Source organism: Zalophus californianus, chromosome 1, assembly GCF_009762305.2.
Source record: "Zalophus californianus isolate mZalCal1 chromosome 1, mZalCal1.pri.v2, whole genome shotgun sequence".
NCBI lineage: Eukaryota > Metazoa > Chordata > Mammalia > Carnivora > Otariidae > Zalophus > Zalophus californianus.
In genome coordinates this window covers 118,156,680-118,182,826 of record NC_045595.1, presented here as the reverse complement: position 1 = coordinate 118,182,826, position 26,147 = coordinate 118,156,680, and the positions used below count along the sequence as shown (strand labels likewise).

The following is a 26,147-nucleotide window of genomic DNA, read 5'->3' as shown; positions in this document are numbered from 1 at the left end:
TTCTATTTCCACAATTTCTATTTCTACAATCAAAGAAAGCAAAAAAGTCCATGTCAAAGTCCCACATGGGGCCTAAGGAACAAAAATAACATGGGGACTTTAAATATTTGCTTTTTACTGTAAACTAGGATAAAGGATATATGTTTATGTTCTATTGCTAGTTAGCAAACTACTACAATCTTAGTGGATTTAAACAAAGCACATTTATTATTTCACACTTCCTACAGGTCAACAGTTCAGGCATCGCTTAGGTAAGTCCTCTGCTCAGTGTCACAAGGCTACAGTCTAGGTAGCAATTGGGCTGTGTTCTTTTCTTTCTCTCTTTTTTTAAAAATATGAACCAGAAATGTTTATTGCAGAAATTTGGTAAAGGTTCTCATTGGGTGGCCCCTGTTCAAGTTGGACGGGGGCCCTCTATCTGGGGTTGGGCAGGTGAAGTAGAAAAGGGTAGAAGTAGTATGTCTCGGCCCAGGGCCTCAGAGCTGCAAGATGATGTTGGGAGCCAGGCTGCAGGTGAGGCCTATATCCTTTGGTTCCACATTCAGGTACTTCACTATGCCATCCTCTACCACTACGGAGAACCTCTTGAGCTGGTGATTTCCAAAGACAGACACAAATGAATCATCTAGTAACAAATCCATCTCCTTCCCAAAGGTCTCAGTGGAGTCAGCCAAGAGCCTAACCTTGCCTCCTGAGTTGTGAGCTGGTCCCCACACTTCAGTCACAAAAACATCAACACTCAGACATGCTACCACCTGAGCCCCGTTGGCCTTCAGAGCCTCAGCCTGCTCCACAAACACTGGCAAGTGGGTCTTGGAACAGGCCGGGGTAAAGGACCCAGGGATTCCAAACAATACCCCTTTCTTTTTTTTTTTTTTTTTTTAAAGATTTTATTTATTTATTCATGAGAGACAGAGAGAGAGAGGCAGAGGGAGAAGCAGGCTCCCAAGGAGCAGGGAGCCCGATGCAGGACTCGATCCCAGGACCCTGGGATCATGACCTGAGCCGAAGGCAGACGCTTAACCATCTGAGCCACCCAGGTGCCCAACAATACCCCTTTCTTGCCCTCGAACTGCTCTGTCAGGTTCACCTTGTTCCCAGGCTTCCCTTCAAAAACCACCACTGAAGGGATGGCATCTCCCACCTTGACTGGGGCCATAGCTGAGGCAGCACTGCTGAAACTGAGGCCCCACCAAGTGTCTACTCCCTGCTTTGTTGCCTGCACCCACCTGCTCCTGCAGCCACCCATGCTGCAGACTAATGGCTGCAGTCCAGACAAGAACTGAGTCTGCATGCTGCCCAGAAGGTGCAGTCCAGACAGCAGGATGCCCATCCCAAAGCAACTGGTCTATGTTCTTCTCTGGAGACTTGGTTGGGGAAGAATGTGTTTCCAAATTTAACCAGGTTGTTGGAAGAATTCATTTCCTCGGATTCTTCAAGACCACAAGGAGAATGTGTTTTCATTTTAGGGAGGACACTATTCTCTCTTTTAAGGATATTCACCTGATTAAGTCAAGCTGACCCAGAACAATCTCCCTTCCAATTAACTCAAAATCACTGATTTGGAACTCTAATTATATCTGCAGAATCCCATAATCTTTGCCATTTTCTCTGGATAAAAAAATGTCACAGGTTCCAACCATAGTAAACTGTGAAGATGAGATTACACAAGGTTGTGACACATTGGGGGGTCACCTTAGGGTGTGTCGACAACAGGATCTCTGTACAGGCACGTGGGATTTCTTGCTTACCATTCAAAAACATAAGTGGAACAGCCTGGTGAGAATAAGGGTACAGGGCATTTTGTTGCCTTTAGGATCAAGGAAGAGATATAGATATATTTATTTATTTTTTTAAAAATATTTTTTTAAAGATCTTATTTATTTATTCATGAGAGACAGAGAGAGAGAGAGAGAGAGAGAGAAGCAGAGGGAGAAGCAGGCTCCCTGCTGAGCAGGGAGCCCGATGCGGGACTCGATCCCAGGACTCTGGGATCATGACCTGAGCCGAAGGCAGACGCTTAACCATCTGAGCCACCCAGGTGCCCCTATATAGATATATTTATTATAGAAGTTTTGTAGATGCATAGTTATATCTAACAAAGAAATATAGAAAAAAACAGAGAAGTCATTTTGTCTAGAAGGACATGGAGGCAGAAGTTTGATGCACTGAACTGAGGAGTGATGTCAGACTCGTGAGCAGGACTTGGGACAATGGAGAGCACAGGTGGCCATGTGGCAGTGGTAGCTTTATGTACTAGAAGTGTTTGTGTTGCCTGGCTGCCTGTCCACGGCCCCTCACACCTAATCATCCATGCTGTGAACTGGCTCAGTCTTATGAGACCAGGAACAGATATCTGACCAAGAAGAATACATCCAGAGACTGGCCAGAAACTTATGGTCTATGTGGTCTTACTGGAAAAAAAATAAGCCTGTCCAATTAAATTTTCAGGAATTTGAACTAAAGTGAAAGAGAGAAGTTGCCAGTGGGTGGAGAATATACTGCAGCTGAAAGGCCATGTAGCAATTATGAGCTGTGTGCTAGCCGATGCAGAGAAAGCAGCTTAGCAGAAGGAGGAAAAAATGGTGCAGACTCAAAAAGAAGTAGAGATTAGAGAGAACATTCATTCATTTAATTCCTCTAATACATTCGTATGGAGTTCCTATTATGCACGGGCCACTGTCCTAGGTGCCAGGAATACCGCAATGAATAAAACAAAGTGCCTGTTTTCATAAAACTTATTCCTGTAGTGGGAGATAAATGGTAAAAATGCCCAAGCATATAAATTATATTTCATTAGGAGAGAAAACCATGGGAATAAAAATAAAGCAGGCCACGAAGTTTAAAAGTAATCGGGGTACTGTTACTTGGGATAGCATTGTCAGGGATGCATACTTGATGATGTCCTTTGACTAGAAACCTGAATGCAGTGAAAATGCCAGCCAGCCCTGCTGATAACTGTGGAAAGGGTATACTGGACACAGTGCACAGTAGATGCAAAGGCTCTGAAATAGGTGTGTGCTTGGTGAGCCAAAGGAATAGCAAGAGGGGGAATGCGCCTGCTATAGTGGGAGCAAGAAAGCAAGAGATAGGGTGTGAAGGCAGATATGGAGTGAGCAACAAGATTACATAGGGCTTGTGAACCTGGGCCAGAATGCTAACTTTTACTCAGAGCGATGGGAAGCCAGTAGAGGGTTACTAAAATATAATATCAGCCTTACATTTTTAAGAATCATTCTTGCTGCTGTAGAGAACAGATGGGAAGTGAGGGAGGTGACAGGAAGACCATGTGGACCCTGAGAGATACAAAGTATGGCCTAATTTCCCATTATGTTCCCCATGAGGTCTGGCTGTATTTGTTTCGGTCCTTGAATTTCCCTGAGATACATTGCAAATCCTTTTTTTTAACAACCCCCCCTTTTCTTAAACCAGATTGCCAAAGACTCTAATGAATGTTAAACATATTCAAGACTTGGGTTATGTATTTTGGCATAAGAGCTAAAAGGTAGTAGAATTTTAAAAACATATTACCTTTTTTATTTTATTTTATTTTTTTAAAGATTTTATTTATTTATTTGAGAGAGGGAGAATGAGAGATAGAGAGCACGAGAGGGAAGAGGGTCAGAGGGAGAAGCAGACTCCCTGCCGAGCAGGGAGCCCGATGCGGGACTCGATCCCGGGACTCCAGGATCATGACCTGAGCCGAAGGCAGTCGCTTAACCAACTGAGCCACCCAGGTGCCCCTTACCTTTTTTATAAATCATAGAAAGTGCTTGCACATTGGGGAGTTGATGTCAGACTGTTAAATTGTTGAACAGAATTATTTTTCCAGGCTTAAACCCATACAAAAAGGTTTGTTCCCAAAGATTATCTATCTGATCCTTTGTGACATAAATGTTTCAAGAGTTTCTAACTCAATGAATATTCTTATCCAATATCAATTAAATAAATATAATTCAATTTTTATATCTTATGGATAACTATTTTGTTATTCTATAAGTCTTCAAAACTAGGTATGCCTCCCCTTTTAGAGACAAAACAATCTGAGATGAAACAATTCAAAGATTTTATAAAGAATCCATTAATTTTTTATTTTGTATCCTCCCAGCCCACACACAGAGATACACATGCATATGTATCATTTTTATACGTGTAAATACTTTTTGGCTACTTTTTAATGGCATTTTCAATGAAATATTACAAAATCAACCATAAAGTGTTTCAAAATGGGCAGGGGTGGTAAGTTAACAAACACTCTGTCACCGTCTTAATAACATGAGACATTTTGCCACTGCCCTTTTAATGAATATATCTAATACAAGAAATTAAAAACAAACTAGTTTTAGGTCAGACTATCCTTTAAAAATATATTTTTTAAAGATTTTATTTATTTATTTGACAGAGAGAGAGACAGCGAGAGAGGGAACACAAGCGGGGGAGAGGGAGAGGGAGAAGCAGGCTTCCTGCTGAGCAGAGAGCCCAATGTGGGTTCCATCCCAGGACTCTGGGACCATGAACTGAGCTGAAGGCAGACGCTTAACGACTTGAGCCACCCAGGCGCCTCTCCTTTAAAAATATTAAGTGTGTGTTAAAATACATGCCCAAATAGGCAAATATTCTTTATCTTTTATTTATATTTTTGGTCACATTTCTATAAGGTAATGTATATTTTTTTGGATAAGGGCAAGTTAATAGCATTATAGGTTCTACACCGTCTGATAATTTTGCCATCATTAAAAAACGGTGGGTGAATGGTATCTTAGTTGTGCCACATATGTTTATTAAATTATTTTATTTTTAAAAAAATATGTGCTAAAATGTTTGTAATAAACATTTTGCCATTCACCAAATTCTGAAAAACACTACCGTTAGAGAAAATAAAATTCAGACCATTCATCTGTTGAAGAAGAGTATTTTGTTGGATATGAAAGGAAAGAAATTGGCACCCATGGAATCATATATTTGCCTTTAAATGCCCAAATGTGAAAACACACACACACACACACACACACACACAAACACACCATCGATTTTAATACGCAGAAGACAGACGTACAGATAAGGGAATCACTAAACATTAATTAACAACAAAGAAATGTGAAAGGAGATTTAGATAGAACATAAAAGCTAAAAGAAGCCAAGTAACTCAGCAGAGGGATACAGGGGAGGCAGCCAAATTCAGAGAAACTTTATTTTTTTGGATTTTAGTCACTTTAAGAATTGTTAACATTCAGATATATATGCAGTGTTTCATAGTACTCTTGTTCTATTCTTAAAATGCAAAGTTGTGCATAATATTTCCATTATTTGTGGTTTCCAGCACACAATCATATTAAGGCTTTTATCTTGTCCCATAGTCAGTGGGAACGAATTTTTCATCAGGCTTTATACTGAAATCAGCCTTATTTAAAAATAGTTATTTCATATTCGTGTTCTCAAATAGCTTTCAAAAATTCAAAAAACCAGAGGAAATTTGATTTGACTTATAAATATCTATGGGTATTGTTTAGGCTTGCTGGCCTCATTAACTGATGCCAATACTATTCCTCAATGATGCTGTAGTTAATTTTAAATTAGTAGACTAAGAAGACACATATAGAACTTCGAATGTGGTTCCAAAGGGATTCCCATGAAAAACTAGTTAAAATATTTTAAGTATTTCATAATTAACTTTTAAGCATTATCATGTCCTTTAACATTTTGTCACTTTAGTAGTTACCTACTATATGTAACTATAGTTACAAATTCTATAGTTTAAATTATCTTCTCAATTTTTTTTAAAGACATTATTTATTTATTTATTTGACAGAGAGATAGAGAGCACAAGTAAGCAGAGCGGCAGGCAGAGGGAAAGGGAGAAGCAGGCTCTCTGCTGACCAGGGAGCCCGATGCGGGTTTCGATCCCAGGACGCTGGGATCATGACCTTAGCTGAAGGCAGACACTTAACCAACTGAGCCACCCAGGTGCCCCTATCTTCTCAATTTAAATGATTCCTTCTCTAGCCCTCACTCATCTCCTGAAGATTAGTTCTGCATTTCTACTTGTCAGGTGAGTTTCTCTGCATGAATATAAACCTAACTCAAATAAGTAAGAAGTCCATTACCTTAGAATTTTAAACATATCCTTAAGGGGGTAGCTAAGACTACTTAATGAGAAATAAAAGAAAACATTTGTTTAAGTTTGCTTAAAATTTGTTCTATCAATTAGATTTGTCCCCAAACAAAATCATCTGCCCTGAAATGTACCAAGCTCCACATGACAGGCAATATTAAGCCATAGTCTGTATCACAATTTGGCAAAGGGAATATCACATAATTAGTCACATAAATGATAACCTTTCAAGCCCCTCCTAATTCTGAGATTCTATGATGTTATAAAATTATTCTCATTCTCGTTTCTCATCATATATTAGAAAAAAGAAAAACTTCCTTCACTGCTAAAACTTGTGATTTACCTCTTTCCACTACATACAATACCCATTCATTATTTCCTGATGTATTATTCAACAGTTTAATTTATTTCAACAAATATATTTGATTAATTTCCCCTTATCTTGATCTTTGAAGATTTTTTCCTCAGTGGTTTTAATCTTAATACCCACAATCTATTAATTTCAAATAATTTTAGAAAATCTCTTATAAAGGAAACAATAAATTCTAGGCTTAATCCAGACTACAAATTAAAATTTGGAAGCTTTGTTCACACTAGATAAACTCTGGGAGTTCTAAAATAGTTCACTTAATCTTTGAGATTAAAACACATGTTTACTTCAAAGATAACCTAAGGTTTCATTAGGTGGAAGCTTACAAAGTGCTTCTAAATGTTTTAGTAAAGCAAAATAGAAAAGATCAATGTCTAATTGAATATCTTGTAACTACTTCTCTCTATATATAGCTTTTTAGTTGTAATGATAATGCATGTATCACCCACAAATATGTGATTCACTAAATTTTACAAGATGCTTTTGAAAAAACAAAGTTACCAATGGCTTTGGAATGTCTACAAAATATAAAACCTTTCAAACATGTTTCTTCTATGGAGCTATAGGAAGATATACACAAATAAACATTTATGTAAGTATGTAACCTTCAGTCTGAATTGTTCACTCCTTTGAATTCTTTCAGTAAATGCTAACATTTAATTTCTCTTTTTTTCAAGATTATTTGACAGAAAGAGTGCAAGCACACAAGACTTAGGTATGTAGTCATAAATTACTGAAGAGTTTAGAGATTTCTTGGGTGAATGCTCCATTATAAAAGAAACTCTCTAGTACTACCTTAATTAGTATTATCTTTCAAAAATGTATTTATTTTATTCAAATCAGAATGAGTAAAATATATGCTAGATAAGAAAAATATGTCTATTCACTTTAATAGCACTGGAAAATGACAGAGTAGTTAAAAGGAAACTGAAAAATACTGTTGTCCTTGGAACTAAATATATATATATATATATATATATATATATATATATATATATACACACATACACGCCCTTGGAACTAAATATATATATGTATATGTATATAAAACTATGGGTATGTAAATAAATACCTATGCAGAATGCACTAAAAAGTCACAACAAAGAATCACTCAAAGGATCATCACAATCACTTACCCCACAGTATTTTTATCTGACCTGAAATATTTATGTTGGAAGTACTCACTTTTAACACTAACAACCCATCCTAGCTATTCAATCTTCTGTAGCTCCCCAGTACCATCAAACCATAACAAAATCTGCTCAGAGTAAATATGTTAACACATTCAGAGTTCTCTTACGAACAAATAACCTTGAAAATCAAATAAAATGAGAAAACTCCAAAAAGTTAAAGAGATTCAGCTATTTTAGGAATGATGTTGCCTGATGTCTTTCAGGGTTACTCTAATATCCTCCAGCCTGGAAGTTCAGGGGCATGTGTGTGATTTCACACTTGCCCACATAGAATATGGTGCAATCAGGAGCGATTCTCCTCCAATTGAGCAACCACCTGAAAAGGCCAAAAACATCTCTATGACTCATCAGCCTACTGATGTAGCTTGGTCTCTCCTAAATCAGATTGATTTGTTATGGGGATGGACCTTTTTTTTTTTTAAGATTTTATTTATTTATTTATTTGACAGAGAGAGAGAGCGCAAGCAGGGGGAGTGGCAGGCAGAGGGAGAGGGAGAAGCAGGCTCCCTGAGGAGCAGGGAGCCTGATGTGGGGCTCGATCCCAGGACCCCAGGATCATGACCTGAGCCGAAGGCAGTTGCTTAACCAACTGAGCCACCCAGGTGCCCAAGAGATGTACCTTTTTCACAACCTTTCCTGGATATATCTTTTAAAACTCTATTGGAGACCTTGTAAGTGAAAAACCCAAGACAAATACTCTTTTCTTATCCATGTCTTCGCATATGCTTCACATATAAGCATTTATTACCCAAAAAACTACTGAGGAGGGTTTGAAATGTGTGCCAGTAGATTTGAAAAACAATTTTTAAAAGTATAGGGGGGCACCTGGGTGGCTCAGTCGTTTAAGCAACCAACTTTTGATTTCAGCTGGGGTCATAATCTCAGGGTTGTGAGATGGAGCCCTGCTTCTGACTCTGTGTAGACTCTGCTTGAGATTCTCTCTCTCTCTCTCCCTCTGCCCACATCCCCAAGCTCACACTCCCTCTCTCTCTAAAAATAGATAAATAAAATCTTTAAAAAAATAAAAATAAGGGGCGCCTGTGTGGCTCAGTCGGTTAAGCGTCTGCCTTTGGTTCAGGCCATGATCTCGGGATCCTGGGATGGAGCCCCGCATCAGGCTCCCTGCTCAGCAGGGACCCTGCTTCACCCTCTGCCTGCGGCTCCCCCTGCTTATTCTCTCTCTGACAAATAAAGCAATAAAATCTAAAAAAATAAAATAAAAATAAATAAAAGCATATGTTTCGTTATCATGTTGCTTTCACCACTTTCTAGGTCCTATATTTACCCTATTAATCTAAATAATCTTAAAGAACATTGTGAAGAACAAATGGAAACATTATGTTTAAAAAGCAATCTAAATTCACTTTATGCACAACCAACACAGTTGCCATACTGAATTTGGCTAATTTATGTACAAAATCCAAAAGAATTCCACAGGCCCCAGGTTTTCACTCTGACCAGTTGCATCTTCTTCTCTCTTTTAATGAAGTTAATACAGACACTAGACTTGTGGTATAATATGTATATAACATAGAGTAACAATGGTGTAACACAGTATACAGAAAATCCATTAAATAAAGGCTAAAAACCTCCAGGCATATTTTCATATATAAAAGAGAGTACTCTTTGTAAGGGTTGAGTTAGCTCCTTTGAGAGCTTTTGCAAAGAAGGCTGAGGTCAGTTTATGTCTACATTATACTAGCTACACAACTTTGCTTGTCTTGGACAAGTTATTCCATTCACTTCAGTTAGGAATGGCACGAGATACAAAGATGATTCCTGGGACTACTTCCTCTTCAGTTTGGAAGTTAGTGGAAGATTGTCCTGTCTCCAACACAGTCGCTGATGAAAGGGATCTATTAAAAAGAACTGCGTTGGTTTACACTGCAGATTGAAAGGAACATTAAATGACTGCATTAGTATGACTGCAATGGGGGTAATGGTCGCCTCCAGTGGGTATACAATGTTGTAATAATACTTTCACATAGGTGCAATAATTGCTCAAGTGTCCTCATTTAATTTGTCACAAAATAGTATCCAACATCTCTCCAGCAAATGCCCCTCACACCTCCCCTCACTCTAGCTTTATTTTCCTCACTCTTGGTGAGTGTAAACAGACGAGGAAATCTGTGTACTTGCAAAATGTCACCTATGTATCACGAAGCGGGGTGGGAGGGGGGACTGTAAATCACTTGGAAACAGCTTCTAGGAGGCGTTTAGCGATACCGCCCATCAATACAGCTCAGATGCTCTTAATCTGATGACCCCGCCCAAACCCCTCGGGCCTGGCCTGTAATTTTCCAAACAGCCACCTTTCATTTGCAAATAAAAGTTAAAATCAATCCCCAGATACAGAATGCTGACTTCCTGCCACTCGATTTTACAGGGCTTCTCTTTGTAGACCTGCCAGATTGTGACCCATGGAAAATGAGATGAGAGAGAATGAGAGGAGAGAGAGAATAAGAGAGGAAGAGAGAGAGAGAGATCACTTGCTTCCTTGCTTCCTAAGCAGGGATTTGCCTGCGAAGCGCGGATAGAGGACTGCGGCGGCTGATTTACACAGTTGGCGCGGAGGAGGGGCCGGGGGTGCGGGGTGGGGGGGAGGGGGCACAAGCTGGCGGAGGCTCCGGCGATGGGCTGATCTGGGGGCTCCCGAGCGCCGCTCCCTGCGTGCGCGATTTGGGGGCAGCAGCTGATGGATTTGCATTCGGGTTCCAGCCCGGCGTTTCGTATACTGCCTCCTAAAACCCGATCTGGGGCTCCCAGTTTGGGTGCAGACGTTGGTAAGTAACGTGTAATCCGATTTTAGTTATTTCCTAGGCCATTAAAGTGGCACTTTTAAAGCAGGTCAGTCTTAAAAGATGCTGCCGCCGCGAGCGTCTCCTTGGCCTGAAACGTTCCGCGGTCCCCTTCCCCGCCCCCCACCCTCTCGCGCTCGAGAAGTGAGGGTGCTTGAATGGTGAGCTGTCAGGGGGCTCACTCTCTGCAAACAGGATCGCTTCACCTTCGTGCTTTGCCTGAGATCTCGCAAATCCAAGTCGAATTTGGTGTGTACAGCCATACTGTTGTATTTGTATCCTCTCTTTTTCTCTCTACCCCCATTCCTCCCTGTCCCCCCCTCCCCCCGCTTCACCGTCTGGCCAATGCTGGGATCTGGGATCTAGTCGCCCCCTTCCTGCCTCCTTCCCGCCCCTCCCCACCCCCTTCTCTCATCTACACACCACCCACCCCCACTCCCACCTACCTAAAGGGTCAAGAGCAAAGATACCGGGAGAAGATAAGTGCTAGTCCCATCTCTTCAGATCGAAGGAGGCCTTGGGCAGGGATTTGCACTGAGTGACAACCTTTCAGGAAGCAAGGAAGAGAAAGAGAAAAAAAAAAAAAAAAAGAGAGAGAGAGAGACCGAGCCAGGACTCTCAGGGACCGCGAAGCTCGACAGTGAATCGAGAGCACCGAGATTTTAAGTCAAAGAACCCAGTCGTAGGACACTCGCTCTGCCTGCTTACCATCGAAGGTATATGTATGGAACTGTGGTCCTGAGATCTCATGTCAATGGCAACGTCAAGCTAGGTGAGCGCCCGGCTCTCCCATTGGTATGCAGCGACCATTTCCCTTCAAGTCTCAAAGGTGGAAACACTTAAAAGGATTACAAGCGTGATTTGGTGGCCTTACTGAAAGTTGGTGGCCTGAGGAAGAGAAACTGCAAGGCTACGACACGATGGATACAATTCAACCTCCCAGAGAGTTTGCACCTCCCGCTGGGCAGCCCCTCGGAGCAAATCTCGGAGATCTAGAGCGCTCTGCATGGATAGGTACTCGCCGCCATCCTTTCCTACTTTGCCTAATTGAAACCAGTATTTCTCGCTAGTAGGATGTGCATTGTAGAGCATTTAGAGTTTGGCAGCGATGTCTTCTGTAGGCTCACAGGTGCTAGAGGTTTGTTGCATTTTTGAACTGGATCATTTAGTTGTAAGGACAATGGTAGAAGGAATGGTACTGGAGACTAACATACCCTCGGACCCCTTTTCTGGGGGAGGAAATTGTAAGTAACTCCAACAAATAGGCCAAGTGTCGGAGCGAAGGGCCCCTCCCCCAGTGGGTCGCTCGCTCGTGTTGTAAAAGAAGGAAAACGGCTTGAGGTTTTAATCATTTTCCATTTCTAAACATACCCATTGTGCGTTTCTCCTGGAGACAGCAGATTAGAAAAGGATCTGTGGAAGGCTCAGACCTCTTCAGAAAATGAATGATGCAGCATTTTAATTATTTGTTCTAAGGGGTGATCGTTTTGCTTCCATGTTGGGATATTTAATCTTAGATATGGAGAGATTAGTGGGCTCAGAGATCCGGCAAAGGGGAGGGGGGAGATAGGAAGGGGCACTGTGGGGAAAAAGGGCTTCTTGTCCTCCCCCTGGACAAATGATGCCGGGCGCTCCCAGCAGGAAGCGGGCGAAACCGGGGCTTCAGGGCCCTTCATCCCCTAACTTTTGGAGCTCATCCTATCACTTAGACACATTATACCGAGGTAAAGGAAAAGAAAAGGGTGAAATAGCCTTTAGGACATGGACCAAATCAAGAACTTGAGGGGATGTAAAGGGGAGAACAGAGGACGATTACAGTGATGGTCATTTACCGTCACCGGGAAGCTCGGGGAAGCCTCTCGGTTACCCATCGATTCCATCGCATCATGGGTTCTGATATGATCCGTGAAACAGTCACCGCCTTTGCACGTTGGGTACCAAAGGTGGTGTGTGTGGTGGGGGAGGGGGTAGGCTGGCAGCTGGTGAAGGAGATGGGATTGCTCTGGTTCTGAGTTCAGGCTGTTGGTGATGGTCGGCTCAGTTGCGACCTGAGAAATAGGGTGGGTCTGTAACATTAAGGGTGTAGAGTGTTAGAGAATCTTGCCTTCCTGCTTACTAAGTCTGTGATCGCTGTTTCCAATCTTAGCTACTCTGGAGCGGTGGACAATTGTGCGGTCATTTTAAATGCAAAACGTGATGCAAATCTTCTATGACTGACTCTTAAGGAATGTTTATGTTGCATTAAGTGACTTATATATATTTAGAATGGTAAAGAATTGTTGTTTTTTTTCTTTAAAATTTGATTTTGTAAAAAGCGCTTTAAGGGAAAGCCATCTCTACTCGATAACTTTGAGTCCTTGGGCAGTTGAGGTTCAGTCCAGTTCTTTAGCAACCAGAAAGCCCCTCCCTTCCCCAGGAGTTGGTTACAGGATTGGTGTGGAGGGCCGGTGGGGGCGGGGGGGGGCGCCCAGGACAATCGATGCCGTACAGTTCCCTCTAACTAGACACGTTTGCTGCACACTTGCCTCTCTCCAGTTTCCCTACTAAGCTGTCTTTCGTCCTAGTAGGTAGGACTGTAGAACCGTCAGTTCTACAGTCAGAACCTTCTTAGAGGGTTCATGTGAACTGTGATCTGGTGGCCCCTCTTCACTGCAACGTCTTCGCTCAATCACCCCCACCCCCACTCACGACTCCCTATTTTCCTCTTTCCCCAAATATCACGGAGAAATATTTGGACCAAAAAGAAGGGGGGTGGGGAGGTGGGGAGTGTCGAGGAAAAAAAAAATCTAAACCCTGAAATGCTGCCCCCTATCCCCACGAAGTCTTTCCCGGTAGAAGAAAGTGAAATGTGCCATTGTTACCGAGTGGTCTGCGTTGGCCTGTCTCTGTTTTTAAAAAGGTGGAAGCAAACACATGGCTGTTGAATCCAGGGGAAATCGAAGGCTTTGAGCTACAGCACAACAAAAGGATTCCTGGTGCAAAGAGATCGAAGCAAAATGCAGGAGAAACTCGGTCCAAGTCGCTCAGGCTGCCTGAGCTCTTATTCGGGACACCTAAGCAGAATCAGCTAGATCCAGCTCTTCTCCTTCGGGGACCTGAATTTCCTTTTATCCCCGTCTTTGGAGAGGAGTGTCTGCGCTATGAAAAGGATAATTCCGAAAGATAATCTACTTTACAACCTGTCTACACTAGAGAGAGGAGCTTTGAAAACTAGAGGAGCAAAACAGTCAGGAGATGATTTCCTTGAGAGTTAAAAAAAATAATAAAAAAAAAAAAGAAAAAAATTCCTACACTCCTCCTCCCTCCACCTTCCCCACGAGAGGAATGCTTCCCTTAGGTTGGCCTCTGCTTTCCTGTTTCTTATTTTGACAATTTGTTATCTGGACCCCTCCACTTCTTTCCTCATCCCTTAAACAGAAACACACACACACACACACACACACACACACACACACACACACACACACACACACACACACACACACACACACACACACACACACACACACACACACACACACACACACACACACACACACACACACACACACACACACACACACGTATAGTCAGGGCTTCCTAGTGCTCGCTCCCGACCTCAAGCTAAGCGCGTTCCCTTCTTGGAGCTCATTTTCGTGACGTGGAAAGCCGGCTCCAGGGTTACAGCACATATTTAAAAAAAAAAAAAAAAAAAAGCCAGCACAAGAGAAGTCCGAGATTCTGCACTGGGATTGAGACTGCCTTCCTCCCTGCCTCCCTCCCGCCCTTCCTCCCAGTGCCCAATGATGTGCTGCCGGTACCCAGAGAGAGCAACCACGGCGGCGGCGGCGGCGGCGGCGGCGGCGGCGGCGGCAGCGGAGCTGGAAGCCTGCTGCAGCCCCTTCTCCTCCCTTCTCTATTGAGTGTGCCAAGCGGCAGTTCTGCATCCTAAAGAAGCCCATTGAAAGGCCCATTGCATTCCCAGCACGTCTCAAGCTTGCTGCTTTTATTTTTTCTCTTCGTCTCCCCCACCCACCCCCTCTATCCCCCTTTGCTTCAGCTTCAGCAAAAGGGAGGGAGGGAGAGGGAGAGAGGATCCTTAAACTCAAGCTTTTTTTTTTTCTTCCAATGTTCAATTCTTAAAAAAAAAAAAAAAAAATCTCCGCAAAATAGGTAAGTCAAAGACATCTGGAGCCTTTCATACCTAAATCTCAGGGACCTCAGAAACAAGAAAAACATTTAAAAAATGGTGAAGAAAGAACTTAAGTGTATTTTAATATTTTATAAGGGAGACAGGGAAGACTGATACTGCAATGTAGCTTCATCTGCCTTCTGTCTCTCTCTTTTTTCATTTAATTGTTTCTAAAAATTGAGTATTGCATGCCTGAGGCGGATTTCTCTTTGCTTTCTCATGGGTCTTCCTTTCCTTACAGCTGTGTAAATTATATGCAAGTTGAATGTGAAGATTTATTCTTTTCATTCTCCCTATAAATTATATCATTGTGTTTTCAGAGGGTTGGCAAAATATTTCCTTAATGTATGTATCTTACGTGTGGAGAGAAAACATATGCTAAAAATTCTGGTTTATTTTTATTGATTAAAAATAATCATTCAATTTTGATTGATATTTCAGTGACTCAGAAAGGGCAATCTAATAAAACTGCATTAATATAATTTATTTATGTACGCATTTTCATATACTTATGATATAAAGCAAGGAAAGAGAGCCATAGAGGAAGGCTCTGTATAAGAATAGTGCACAGTATTTGTTTCTTCTGATTGGAAAAGAATGATGTCTTTCTTTGAAATGTAATTCATATGATAGATCATTTATCAGCAGGTAAGAATCAAGGTTTCCACCCTTTTCTTGCCTTTCACTACCCAACTATCTTCTAACCAGCCACCTGCCATTCCAGCTTTTTACAGGGTTCCTCAGTTGATCTTGAAGGCACAGATACACATTCCAAACTAAGCTCTGCAAGTGTTTTGATACAGACACTCCCAGACTCAGCATCCTTTAGCTATCATTATCTTTAACTCTGACAACTGCATGGGCTCCTTCTTTAGAAAGGCTAATCACTCCTAAGGGTTTAAATAGCCAAATGATACACTTATGTAGAAATTATTTAATTAAAGAGGATGTTAAAAATCCATGCTTGGGAAAAAGAAGGTGGGGGTATAGTATGATACTGAGCATACACTATAATTAAGTACATTGTGATCATCTCTTAAGCAAAATCTTAAGTTTTCCTGAGATACCAAGCATCTTATACATCTCAACACCTGATACTGAGCAATGGGCTCATACTTTATCACACTCTAATCAAATAACTTTGTGGTATGCTATATCTCTTTATGAGTAGAAACCTATAGTTTAAAGAATATTAATTTTCTATCAGAATCCCAATCTGATCTGTAATGGGCACTTCTGATATCAATGTGAGTTTTCACAGGCAAACAGGTGTAATGGCCAAATTACTGCCATTATTACTGAGTCTGCCTATATCTAAAAGGCATCACTTACATCAACCAGTCATTTGATTGCTGTAAGATGCAATGAAGGCTGCTTGTGTTAGTATGATATGCCCTTTACCAAGTATGGCTTGGTTTAGGAAAATGTCATTGCATGGCACAATATTTCAAAGTCACCCAAGTTTAAATACAAGTCATATTAAGCATGTTGACAGATCATTTTGAGTGTCAGTTCAACAACTGCTAAAGTTTGTATCACTCTTATAAAGCTCCAAATGTAGGAGTCAGTTAGAATAGTGCATATGAGTAAAGGCTAAAAATCTGCATCTTTATTTCTGTTGCAGTTTTGTAATCAACTACGAACGATGAAACCTTCCATAGCTGAGCTGCTTCACAGAGGAAGGATGTTGTGGATAATTCTTCTAAGCACAATTGCTCTAGGATGGACTACCCCAATTCCCCTGATAGAGGACTCAGAGGAAATAGATGAGCCCTGTTTTGATCCATGCTACTGTGAAGTTAAAGAAAGCCTCTTTCATATACATTGTGACAGTAAAGGATTTACAAATATTAGTCAGATTACTGAGTTCTGGTCAAGACCTTTTAAACTGTATCTGCAAAGGAATTCAATGAGGAAATTGTACACCAACAGTTTTCTTCATTTGAACAACGCTGTGTCCATTAACCTTGGGAACAATGCATTGCAGGACATTCAATCAGGAGCTTTCAATGGTCTTAAGATTTTAAAGAGGTTATATCTACATGAAAACAAACTAGATATCTTCAGAAATGACACCTTCCTTGGCTTGGAAAGTCTGGAATATCTACAGGCAGATTACAATGTCATTAAACGTATTGAGAGTGGGGCATTTCGGAACCTAAGTAAATTGAGGGTTCTGATTTTAAATGATAATCTCATCCCCATGCTTCCAACCAATTTATTTAAGGCTGTCTCCTTAACCCATCTGGACCTACGTGGAAACAGGTTAAAAGTTCTTTTTTACCGAGGAATGCTAGACCACATTGGCAGAAGCCTGATGGAGCTCCAGCTGGAAGAAAATCCCTGGAACTGTACATGTGAGATAGTGCAACTGAAGAGCTGGCTGGAACGCATTCCTTACACTGCCCTGGTGGGAGACATCACCTGTGAGACCCCTTTCCACTTCCATGGAAAGGACCTGCGAGAAATCAGGAAGACAGAACTCTGTCCCCTGTTGTCTGACTCTGAGGTGGAGGCTAGTTTGGGGATTCCCCACTTGTCATCAAGCAAAGAGAATGCATGGCCAACTAAGCCTTCCTCAATGTTGTCTTCTGTCCATTTTACTGCTTCTTCTGTTGAATATAAGTCCTCAAATAAACAGCCCAAGCCCACCAAACAGCCCCGAACACCAAGGCCACCCTCCACATCCCAAGCTTTATACCCTGGTCCAAACCAACCTCCCATTGCTCCTTACCAGACCAGACCACCCATTCCCATTATATGTCCTACTGGGTGTACCTGTAATTTGCACATCAACGACCTTGGTTTGACTGTCAACTGCAAAGAGCGAGGATTTAATAACATTTCTGAACTTCTTCCAAGGCCACTGAATGCCAAGAAACTTTACCTGAGTAGCAATCTGATTCAAAAAATATACCGTTCTGATTTTTGGAATTTCTCCTCCCTGGATCTCTTGCATCTGGGAAACAATCGTATCTCTTATGTCCAGGATGGAGCCTTCATTAACCTGCCCAACCTAAAGAGCCTCTTTCTCAATGGCAACGATATCGAGAAGCTGACACCAGGCATGTTCCGAGGCCTACAGAGTTTGCACTACTTGTACTTTGAGTTCAATGTCATCCGAGAAATCCAGCCTGCAGCCTTCAGCCTCATGCCCAACTTGAAGCTGCTATTCCTCAACAATAACTTGCTGAGGACCCTACCAACAGACGCCTTTGCAGGCACATCCCTGGCCCGGCTCAACCTGAGAAAGAACTACTTCCTCTACCTTCCTGTGGCTGGTGTCCTAGAACACTTGAATGCCATTGTCCAGATAGACCTCAATGAGAATCCTTGGGACTGTACCTGTGACCTGGTCCCCTTCAAACAGTGGATTGAAACCATCAGCTCAGTCAGTGTGGTGGGTGATGTGCTTTGCAGGAGCCCTGAGAACCTCACCCACCGTGATGTGCGCACGATTGAGCTGGAAGTTCTCTGCCCAGAGATGCTGCACATCCCACCAGCTGGAGCATCCCCAGCCCAGCCTGGAGATTCTCACCTTGCTGGGGGGCCAACAAGTGCATCACCTTATGAGTTCTCGCCCCCTGGAGGCCCCGTGCCACTTTCTGTGTTGATTCTCAGCCTGCTGGTTCTTTTTTTTTCTGCAGTCTTTGTTTCTGCAGGCCTCTTTGCCTATGTGCTCCGAAGGCGCCGGAAGAAGCTGCCCTTTAGAAGCAAGAGGCAAGAAGGTGTGGACCTTACTGGCATCCAGATGCAATGCCACCGGCTTTTTGAAGATGGTGGCGGTGGTGGAGGTGGAAGTGGAGGTGGGGGCAGACCAACTCTCTCCTCCCCAGAGAAGGCTCCTCCTGTGGGCCACGTATATGAGTACATCCCCCACCCAGTTACCCAGATGTGCAACAACCCCATCTATAAGCCTCGCGAGGAGGAGGAGGTGGCTGTTTCCTCAGTCCAGGAGGCAGGGAGTGCAGAACGAGGGGGTCCTGGGACACAACAACCAGGAATAGGTGAGGTTCTCCTAGGAAGTGAGCAGTTTGCTGAGACACCCAAGGAGAACCACAGCAGCTACCGGACCTTGCTGGAAAAAGAAAAAGAGTGGGCCCTGGCAGTGTCCAGCTCCCAGCTCAACACCATAGTGACGGTGAATCACCACCACCCTCACCCTCACCACCCAGCAGTTGGTGGGGTTTCAGGGGTAGTTGCGGGAACTGGGGGAGACTTGGCTGGGTTCCGCCACCACGAGAAGAATGGTGGGGTGGTGCTGTTTCCTCCTGGGGGAGGCTGTGGTGGTGGCAGTATGCTACTAGACCGAGAAAGGCCACAGCCAGCCCCCTGCACAGTGGGATTCGTGGATTGTCTCTATGGCACTGTGCCCAAATTAAAGGAACTGCACGTCCACCCTCCTGGCATGCAATACCCAGACTTACAGCAGGATGCCAGGCTCAAAGAAACCCTTCTCTTCTCGGCTGGAAAGGGCTTCACAGACCACCAAACCCAAAAAAGTGATTACCTCGAGTTAAGGGCCAAACTTCAAACCAAGCCGGATTACCTCGAAGTCCTGGAGAAGACAACGTATAGGTTCTAACCGTAAAAGAAAAATAAATTAGTGCTTTTTTTTTTCAAAAGAAAAGGAAAATAAAAGAAATATATCCCTTGCTCCCTTTACACTTGTCCCAATAACTCCATTCTCACAAACTTCCCTGCCCTGAACAGGACTGAAATCGCATGATAACTAGAAAATACAGATGTATGCTCTCCCCTCTCAGATGTGATTTGGAGGAAGGGCCATACTCAGATCATTAATCAATGAAGTGCCTTCGCAGACTTTTGCCAGCAAATGTTATCATTATTTTTTATACTGAAACTTGAGACTTTGACTGTGCCATGTATAAGGTATATTGGGGATCATTGTATTGATCCTAATTAAGTAAAATTTGATGTGTCTTTTTATTTTCAGTAATTTTTTTTTTTTTAGTTGTAGTTTTGTTTGATTGGGGGGGGAACAATTGACATTTGTGGCTTTCTTTCCTCTTCCCATCATGGCACAGATTCTGTACATGTATTAACAATGCAGTTTGCTGCATGCCTGGAAACTGCAAGACGGGGAGGGAGGGGGCGGGTCTTGCTCGAATGTTCTCACCCACTCTTTTTTCTGTCACACACATACCCCCATGCAAATCACAAACCCTGCACACAGTCAGGTCCCTAAACCTGCAGCCTCTTCCTTCTGGTGCAGGTACACACACACACACACACACACACACACACACACACACACACACACACACACACACACACACACACAGACACACAGACACACAGACACAAATGTATACATGTGTGCGTGCATGCGCACACAAACACGCGCCCCATTCCTTTTCAACCCAATTTAATTATTTTGGGTTTGATCCATTCCTCTACTCTGCATAGCTTCATGTTCCCTTCAACCCTAGTGTACAGCACTCTCCTACCACCCTGGGAAAAGTCATATTCTAGGTTGGATCCTACTGAAGTGGAAGCCTGGTGTTTTAACAGCTGGAAGCATACCTAGGGATGAGCACCCTCTTTGTGACACTTCATCCTGATGCCAAGATTTTTTGGAGAACATCTGCACTTTCTTATATATATATATATAATATTAAAAAATAAAAAAGCAACTGGGTATATATCACTAACAGCTTTGTAGGAAGCACTTTTAATGTTTTCTCTCTCACACACAAAGATTCAAAAGAAATGTGCATATATTTATTCTGTAATTTCAGTGATTATAAATTGTAAAGGTAATGTTTAATCATTGTATAGTGATTATGCGTCTGGTATAGCTTTCCTAATAAAAAGTTTTTGAAAAACATAATATATTATATATAGAGGATACCAAGCTTGAACCTTAAACTCCAGCTATGCCATGCCTTTCATGCTCCCATTTTTTTTTAAATCTTTCTTTTACTTGTTATACAGAAAGCTAGTTTATTAACAAGTTTGATGCACTGTGATGTTGATAAATCTTATTACCTACCACCCCATCACATACCAGGATACAATTGGGACTTAAAAAAATCTGATTTATATAGTTCACTTTTACTCTTGGATTATGAATTTCAAGCTCAGAAACCCAATAATGCACCATTTTTCCTAGGCAGGTTGTGATTGGGAGAAAATAAAGTAAGGAGATTGCTAAGAAGTACAGGATTATATAGACGAGGTAATCAAGGAATTAAGGATCCATGCACCTTAAGATAGTAAATGACATAAAGAAAAAGGAAAGTGAAATTGCTATTCTTTTTTTAAAACATGCAGTAAAATCACACACACACACACACACACACACACGCGTACCAAACTCTAAGGCCCTGGAGCCAATTTGACTGTCAGAATCCTGTTAATCTGTACAAGTTGTCATTGTTATATTTAGCTACTAGATTTTTTTCTAGCCACCTAACTGCAGCTGGCCCCAGTCAGGCTTGAATTAAGACAGAAGATGCTGAATGAGTTTTTCCTTCTGTATGGTATTAAAATAATGTTTAAAATTAATCTGACAATAATCCAAGTTATGATCCATTTACATGTGAGTGAAACCAAAGAAAATTGGATTTTTAAGGTGCCAGGATCTTGTTTGTGAAAGAAACTAAACTGATAGAAACCTGAGCTTTGAGGCAGGCACTTATCTCATTATGCCAGTAGAGGGCAGCAGAGCTCCAGAGATCCACAGACCCTGTAGCTGCAGAACTGTGCAGTGAGGCCAGTGTTCTCTCAGTTTTCTTAAGCTGCCCTTAGTAGAAATTATCGTTACGTGTTGAATGTAATTCACCACAAGTCACCAATGCCTTACATTACTTCTTTTTCATAAAAAAAGACTTGCAGCTTCTAAAGCTGTGTTACTGATATAAAAGTTAAGGCATTGTATTTAAAAAAGCCCCATGAATGTCTAGAAGAACATATTTAGATATCTCTTGATTAATTATAAATGGGTATCAACATAAGTATGCATAAAATAAAAACAAACATATATCAATACAAAAATGCAACTTTTCAGGGCCGCCTTGCATTTGGCACATTGTACCTAAATTTTCTGTCTTCCATTATTTGAGGTACATTGGAATTATAGCAGAAAAGAAAACCATAATTCACTATATCTCTACATACAATATTGAAATGTACTTTTCTTGTGCAAGAGGATCAGATCCACAATTAAATAGGTGTCATTCTCCTTTTTTTTGTTTATTCTCTTTACTTTCCCATAAGTTAGCTTTTTCTTAGTTATCTCACTTTCCTTATTCTTTATAATCATCCTTCCCTCCTTCACTTGAGGACTTTTTTTTTTTTAAAGCACAGAAAGTCAGTGTTTTAAACACCTGTAAGTGTTTTAAAACCTGATCTAATGGAGTCCCTCTAAACTAGTGATTTATCATGTCCCCATTCCTCAATAAAATACTCTGGTGAATGGTAGAAAGCATGTGCATAATAGAAATTCAAAATGAAAAGCTAGATACTTCTGACGGTAATCATTTCCTTAATAACAATGCACACATTCATAACATGGCATATTATACAAATCAGGTTAAAGTACAATCCCTAATGATCCTGGTGCTTTTGACATTTGAAAAATGTGTGTCCATAACCATATCAAATTACAATATAACTTGATAATTATGTTTATATTTTATTTATTAAATACAGAAAGACTCTTTTGTCTTAAATATAGGTAGTGATTTTACTCTTGAATGAGGAATAAATTTTATTTAGCAAAAATAAATTTATATGAGAATGGAATTTTGTATTCAAGGAGATAAATTTTTGCTTCCATGGAGTTTTCTACCCCTTTGGCTAGGCTACTTATTTTAGCTGTGCCGTAGAATTATTTAAGTTAGCTTTAATTTATAATACCAGGTATGTTTTCAGAAAGTACCATGGGTACTAATCTAGGTTCTCTGATTAGGATTTGTTCCATGTTTTTGTTGCAGTAAAAATTACTTTTGAGAAAAAAGATTGCTAATTCACCTCACAGTTATGGTCAATTTGACTGAAGCAGACCCAGATCTGGCAGATATTTGCTATTATTCATTGCTACTTTACTATAAATTATAGTAATAATATTTGAAAACAATAAAATGTATTGTAATATCCCTTTAATTATAAGATGGTGAGTGGAAAATAGTTGAAAGTGAAATATTAGTTTGACACAGTAACGGTTTTAACATATTATTAATCATACAGTGTAATTTATGTGGATGCTTTTATGTTTTTATTTAAAAAGCTACATTACTTCCTCCAATTGCAAAATACTAAAAACAATATATATATGTAAGTATGAAAAAGTTCAGAGAGAGATCACAAGGAAAGTTTAATGACTGAGCTTAAATTTTTCTTTTCCCCCTCAACTAGGAATGTTAGTTTTAAACCCTTGATATCTGAGAATATTTGTTTCTAGCACTATAAAAGTTGATAATGCAATTGCAGAAATAAGGAATTTTCTTTAACTATTGCAACATATTATTTTGATTCATTTAGTGTAAATCCATTGTTCACACAGTCCTATCCTTTTACAGGTATGTTGTCTGAGCTGATTAATGTTCTAAGATGGCTATGACAAAGGCAACATTAATGAAATGCTTTACAAAATGTGAGACAGGACAACAACAAGTCAAGATAATATGAAAGGAAATGATAATAAAAGAACACTCTATCTTAAATTAAGTGAGTTGAGCTGGTTTAATTTGAACTTAGACATTTATAACTTAGCTCAAAATCCTCAGCTAAAAATTCAGGTGAACAGATTATAAATATCACTAATTTTTCCATATAAGTGTCCGGTTTAATATCTATAGGCCTTTTAAAAGTAATAGGAGCAATAACACATGTGTAATTGGGCAATCGTGTGTATATGTGTGTGTATAACTATTATATATGTATATACACTGTATATACATGTATATAGTTTATATATGCTGAATTATATTTACATGTAAATTATGCACTTTTTCTCACATGTATAACAATTTCAGTTTTATGCATTTATTTTCCTTGCTTCTGTCTAGCTAATGTCCAAGTGAAGATGGATGAAATTATGAGTCTTCACTTTGGAAATACTCACATGTAAAAAGTAACACTGTAATTAATATTTCTGAATTTAAAAATTATTTTATCTTTCAATTTGTTTCCTTTTATTATTTAAGTCATAGGGGATAAATCTCAAATTGTGATTTAAGTCCTCAACCGTAAAAAAGCTGATCTCTTATAAATATGCAACACAAGTCACATGAAAAGCAAGTCCTCCTTTTCCAGTTTTCTATTTCTAGAATAAATTTTGTAGGTGAAAGTAATTACCTTTGTAATTTATCTATAGAAAAAGTGAAATCTTAAAAGTAAATATAAGAGAAGTAAAGGTCCTGTTATGACATTCATGATCTTATTTATTTCTTTTAAATATCATCCTTTATTTAAAGTGTATAAAGGTAGTGATAATAAAAATAGATAACCATTTCTAGTATACTTTTATGAAATCTAAATTGAAGGAGATGATTTCTCATGTCAGGAAAGCAGGTGTACACCAGAACTTATCTGTTGTGAAGAGGGAATAGCTTGGGTAGAATCTTCAATTCTGATAATATTTGCTCCTGAATATAAATAATTTTTGAAAATATGGATCATTTCTTCTCTATTGCACCAATACAGATGATTTTTCATATAATTTAAAAATTCTAATAGAAAATAATACTTGTGGTGAATGTTAAAGATATATAACCAAGGAGGCATTATAATAAATTTATGGTTGACCCAACCTCTACAATATCTTTAAACATTAAAACACAGATGAACATTAGTAAAAAGGAGGCTTTCCTCATTACCACCCAGTGACAAAAAGGCCCAGTATACCTAATTAACTGTTTCCTTAGTATGTTCAGTTCATCTACTTGTTTATTAGTACAGTGAATTGATAGTTTGCACTGTATTAAATTGTATCAAAATCAAATAATTTTCATGAAAAAAATACAATCACCAGTAAAAACAAACCTGAATAATTCATTTAAATTCAACTGCAACAATTAGCACGTTGTTCTCTTGATGACAGGTATCACATTACCAATATTGTATTATATGTGAATATAGGGCTTTTGTGCTACTGACACATTTTACTACTTTTAGGCTTACAGGATGATGGATGACCATATAATGATTTTTCGTAGCATTTAAAACAAGAGCATAACTTTCCTAACTTGGGGAAGGAAAAGTTAGCCCCGAAAGAAGATGCTGAAACAAAGATGTCATCTGATCGTGTGGAGGGACAGAAAGAAGTTCTCTTCTTCCTGGCCCTATTCCTGTCACTAATCCTGACAGCTCTGTTTCTACTTCTGTTTCTGACTCAGTACCAAGATATTCTTGGGACTCAGGGCACATTTATTGAGCTCAAATTAGGTGCCAAGACAAGATCAGGGATGGATGAGAGTCCTTGCACCCAATGACAAAATGTCCAATTCACTTACCTTTGTACCTAGGCTGAGAAAATAATTCAACACATATCTCTTCATTGTGACATCATTTATAAGTCTGGTGAAAAAGTCAGAACCTATAACAGTAAAACAGAACCACTTCTAGAAATTAAGAGAGAATCAGCAAATACTTTAAAAATATGGAACCTATCTTTAAAATCTCAAAACCTTGAACTTCCTCCTTTTAAATGTACTCTGTCTTTGCCATGGCTTCCAAAATACTAGTTTAACTGAAATAAAGAAACAAATGTATAATATTTGTATTAAGACCACCTGCTGTTACTGGAACCCACACATTTTCAGTGGTTTTTCCTTATTTACAGTATAAACTTTCTGACTATTCAGAAATTCTAAGGCTTCCCCCCCCCCCAGAATTCTGGTAAAATGAGTTATCTTAAAATGTCTTTTCTTGTTGTTGTTCTGTGGTAACTTTATAACCAAAACAATTATGTCAATATGTAAACTATTAACCATATACTGTAATTGGAAAAAAAAAAAACCCTTAAAGTCTATCTAAATTGGGCATTTTATATGTATTAAATTGAATTGGGATTTTTTTTTCCCTACTTGTGCTCTTCTTCACCTGATTTGGATTCAAAAGTGAAATCTATTCCTCTGTTTTTAATGAACAGTTCATCAGATGCTTTACTTTTCTAGCTGGCAGTAGAAGGGAGGTGGGTACAGAAAATGTTAACAGGTGTAAGTAATCTGTGGAATAACTAGACCCAGGAGCCACTCACGTTGCCTTCAGAAAACCTTCCTCAACAAGAAGGACAATGAAAGAGAGAGGGAAAAAATGAAAATGTTCTCCCTTTCTGAAGACCATCTCATAAAATCTTGATGGAGAAAATTTAAACAAGACTTTCACATTAACTTTCGGTGTTCTATCTTTGGAAGTGTTTATATTCCATAGTAGGTTCACTGTATCTTTCAGCATGATTCTAAGCCACTTCAACTGTCATCTGTTAACATAACCATTGAACATGGAATCAAACCTTAACGTTAAAGTAACTAAA

The 26,147-nt window shown here is 40.0% G+C and overlaps 2 protein-coding genes across 6 annotated transcripts; one reads left to right on the top strand and one right to left on the bottom strand.

The window, feature by feature from the left end:
• Positions 1–413: 413 nt before the first annotated feature.
• Positions 414–1,251, bottom strand: LOC113918411 (peroxiredoxin-5, mitochondrial-like). Its single transcript, XM_027586843.1, has 2 exons — positions 1,055–1,251; positions 414–863 (listed from the first exon to the last, which is right to left on the bottom strand). The coding sequence occupies exons 1-2, from the start codon at positions 1,247–1,249 to the stop codon at positions 477–479; spliced, it is 582 nt and encodes a 193-aa protein (XP_027442644.1). The 5' UTR covers positions 1,250–1,251; the 3' UTR covers positions 414–476.
• Positions 1,252–10,305: 9,054 nt separating this feature from the next.
• On the top strand, positions 10,306–25,689 carry SLITRK3 (SLIT and NTRK like family member 3). Of its 5 annotated transcripts, none has more exons than XM_027587721.2 (2): positions 10,306–10,458; positions 16,269–25,689. In XM_027587721.2, exon 2 carries the CDS (start codon positions 16,290–16,292, stop codon positions 19,227–19,229), a length of 2,940 nt encoding a protein of 979 aa, XP_027443522.1. In that variant the 5' UTR covers positions 10,306–10,458; positions 16,269–16,289; the 3' UTR covers positions 19,230–25,689. The 5 variants fall into 5 exon arrangements, with proteins under 5 accessions (XP_027443522.1, XP_027443523.1, XP_027443521.1 ...); XM_027587722.2 differs by lacking the exon at positions 10,306–10,458 and adding an exon at positions 10,655–10,722; XM_027587720.2 differs by lacking the exon at positions 10,306–10,458 and adding an exon at positions 10,932–11,487.
• Positions 25,690–26,147: the final 458 nt, after the last annotated feature.

Bases quoted from the DNA above. Each gene is read 5' to 3' on its own strand.
- LOC113918411 (XM_027586843.1), bottom strand. From the start codon at position 1,249: ATGGGTGGCTGCAGGAGCAGGTGGGTGCAGGCAACAAAGCAGGGAGTA. The intron at 864-1,054 runs GTATTGTTGGGC...AAAAAAAAAAAG, and splicing joins AGTTCGAGGGCAAGAAAGGG to AAAGGGGTATTGTTTGGAAT.
- SLITRK3 (XM_027587721.2), top strand. From the start codon at position 16,290: ATGAAACCTTCCATAGCTGAGCTGCTTCACAGAGGAAGGATGTTGTGG.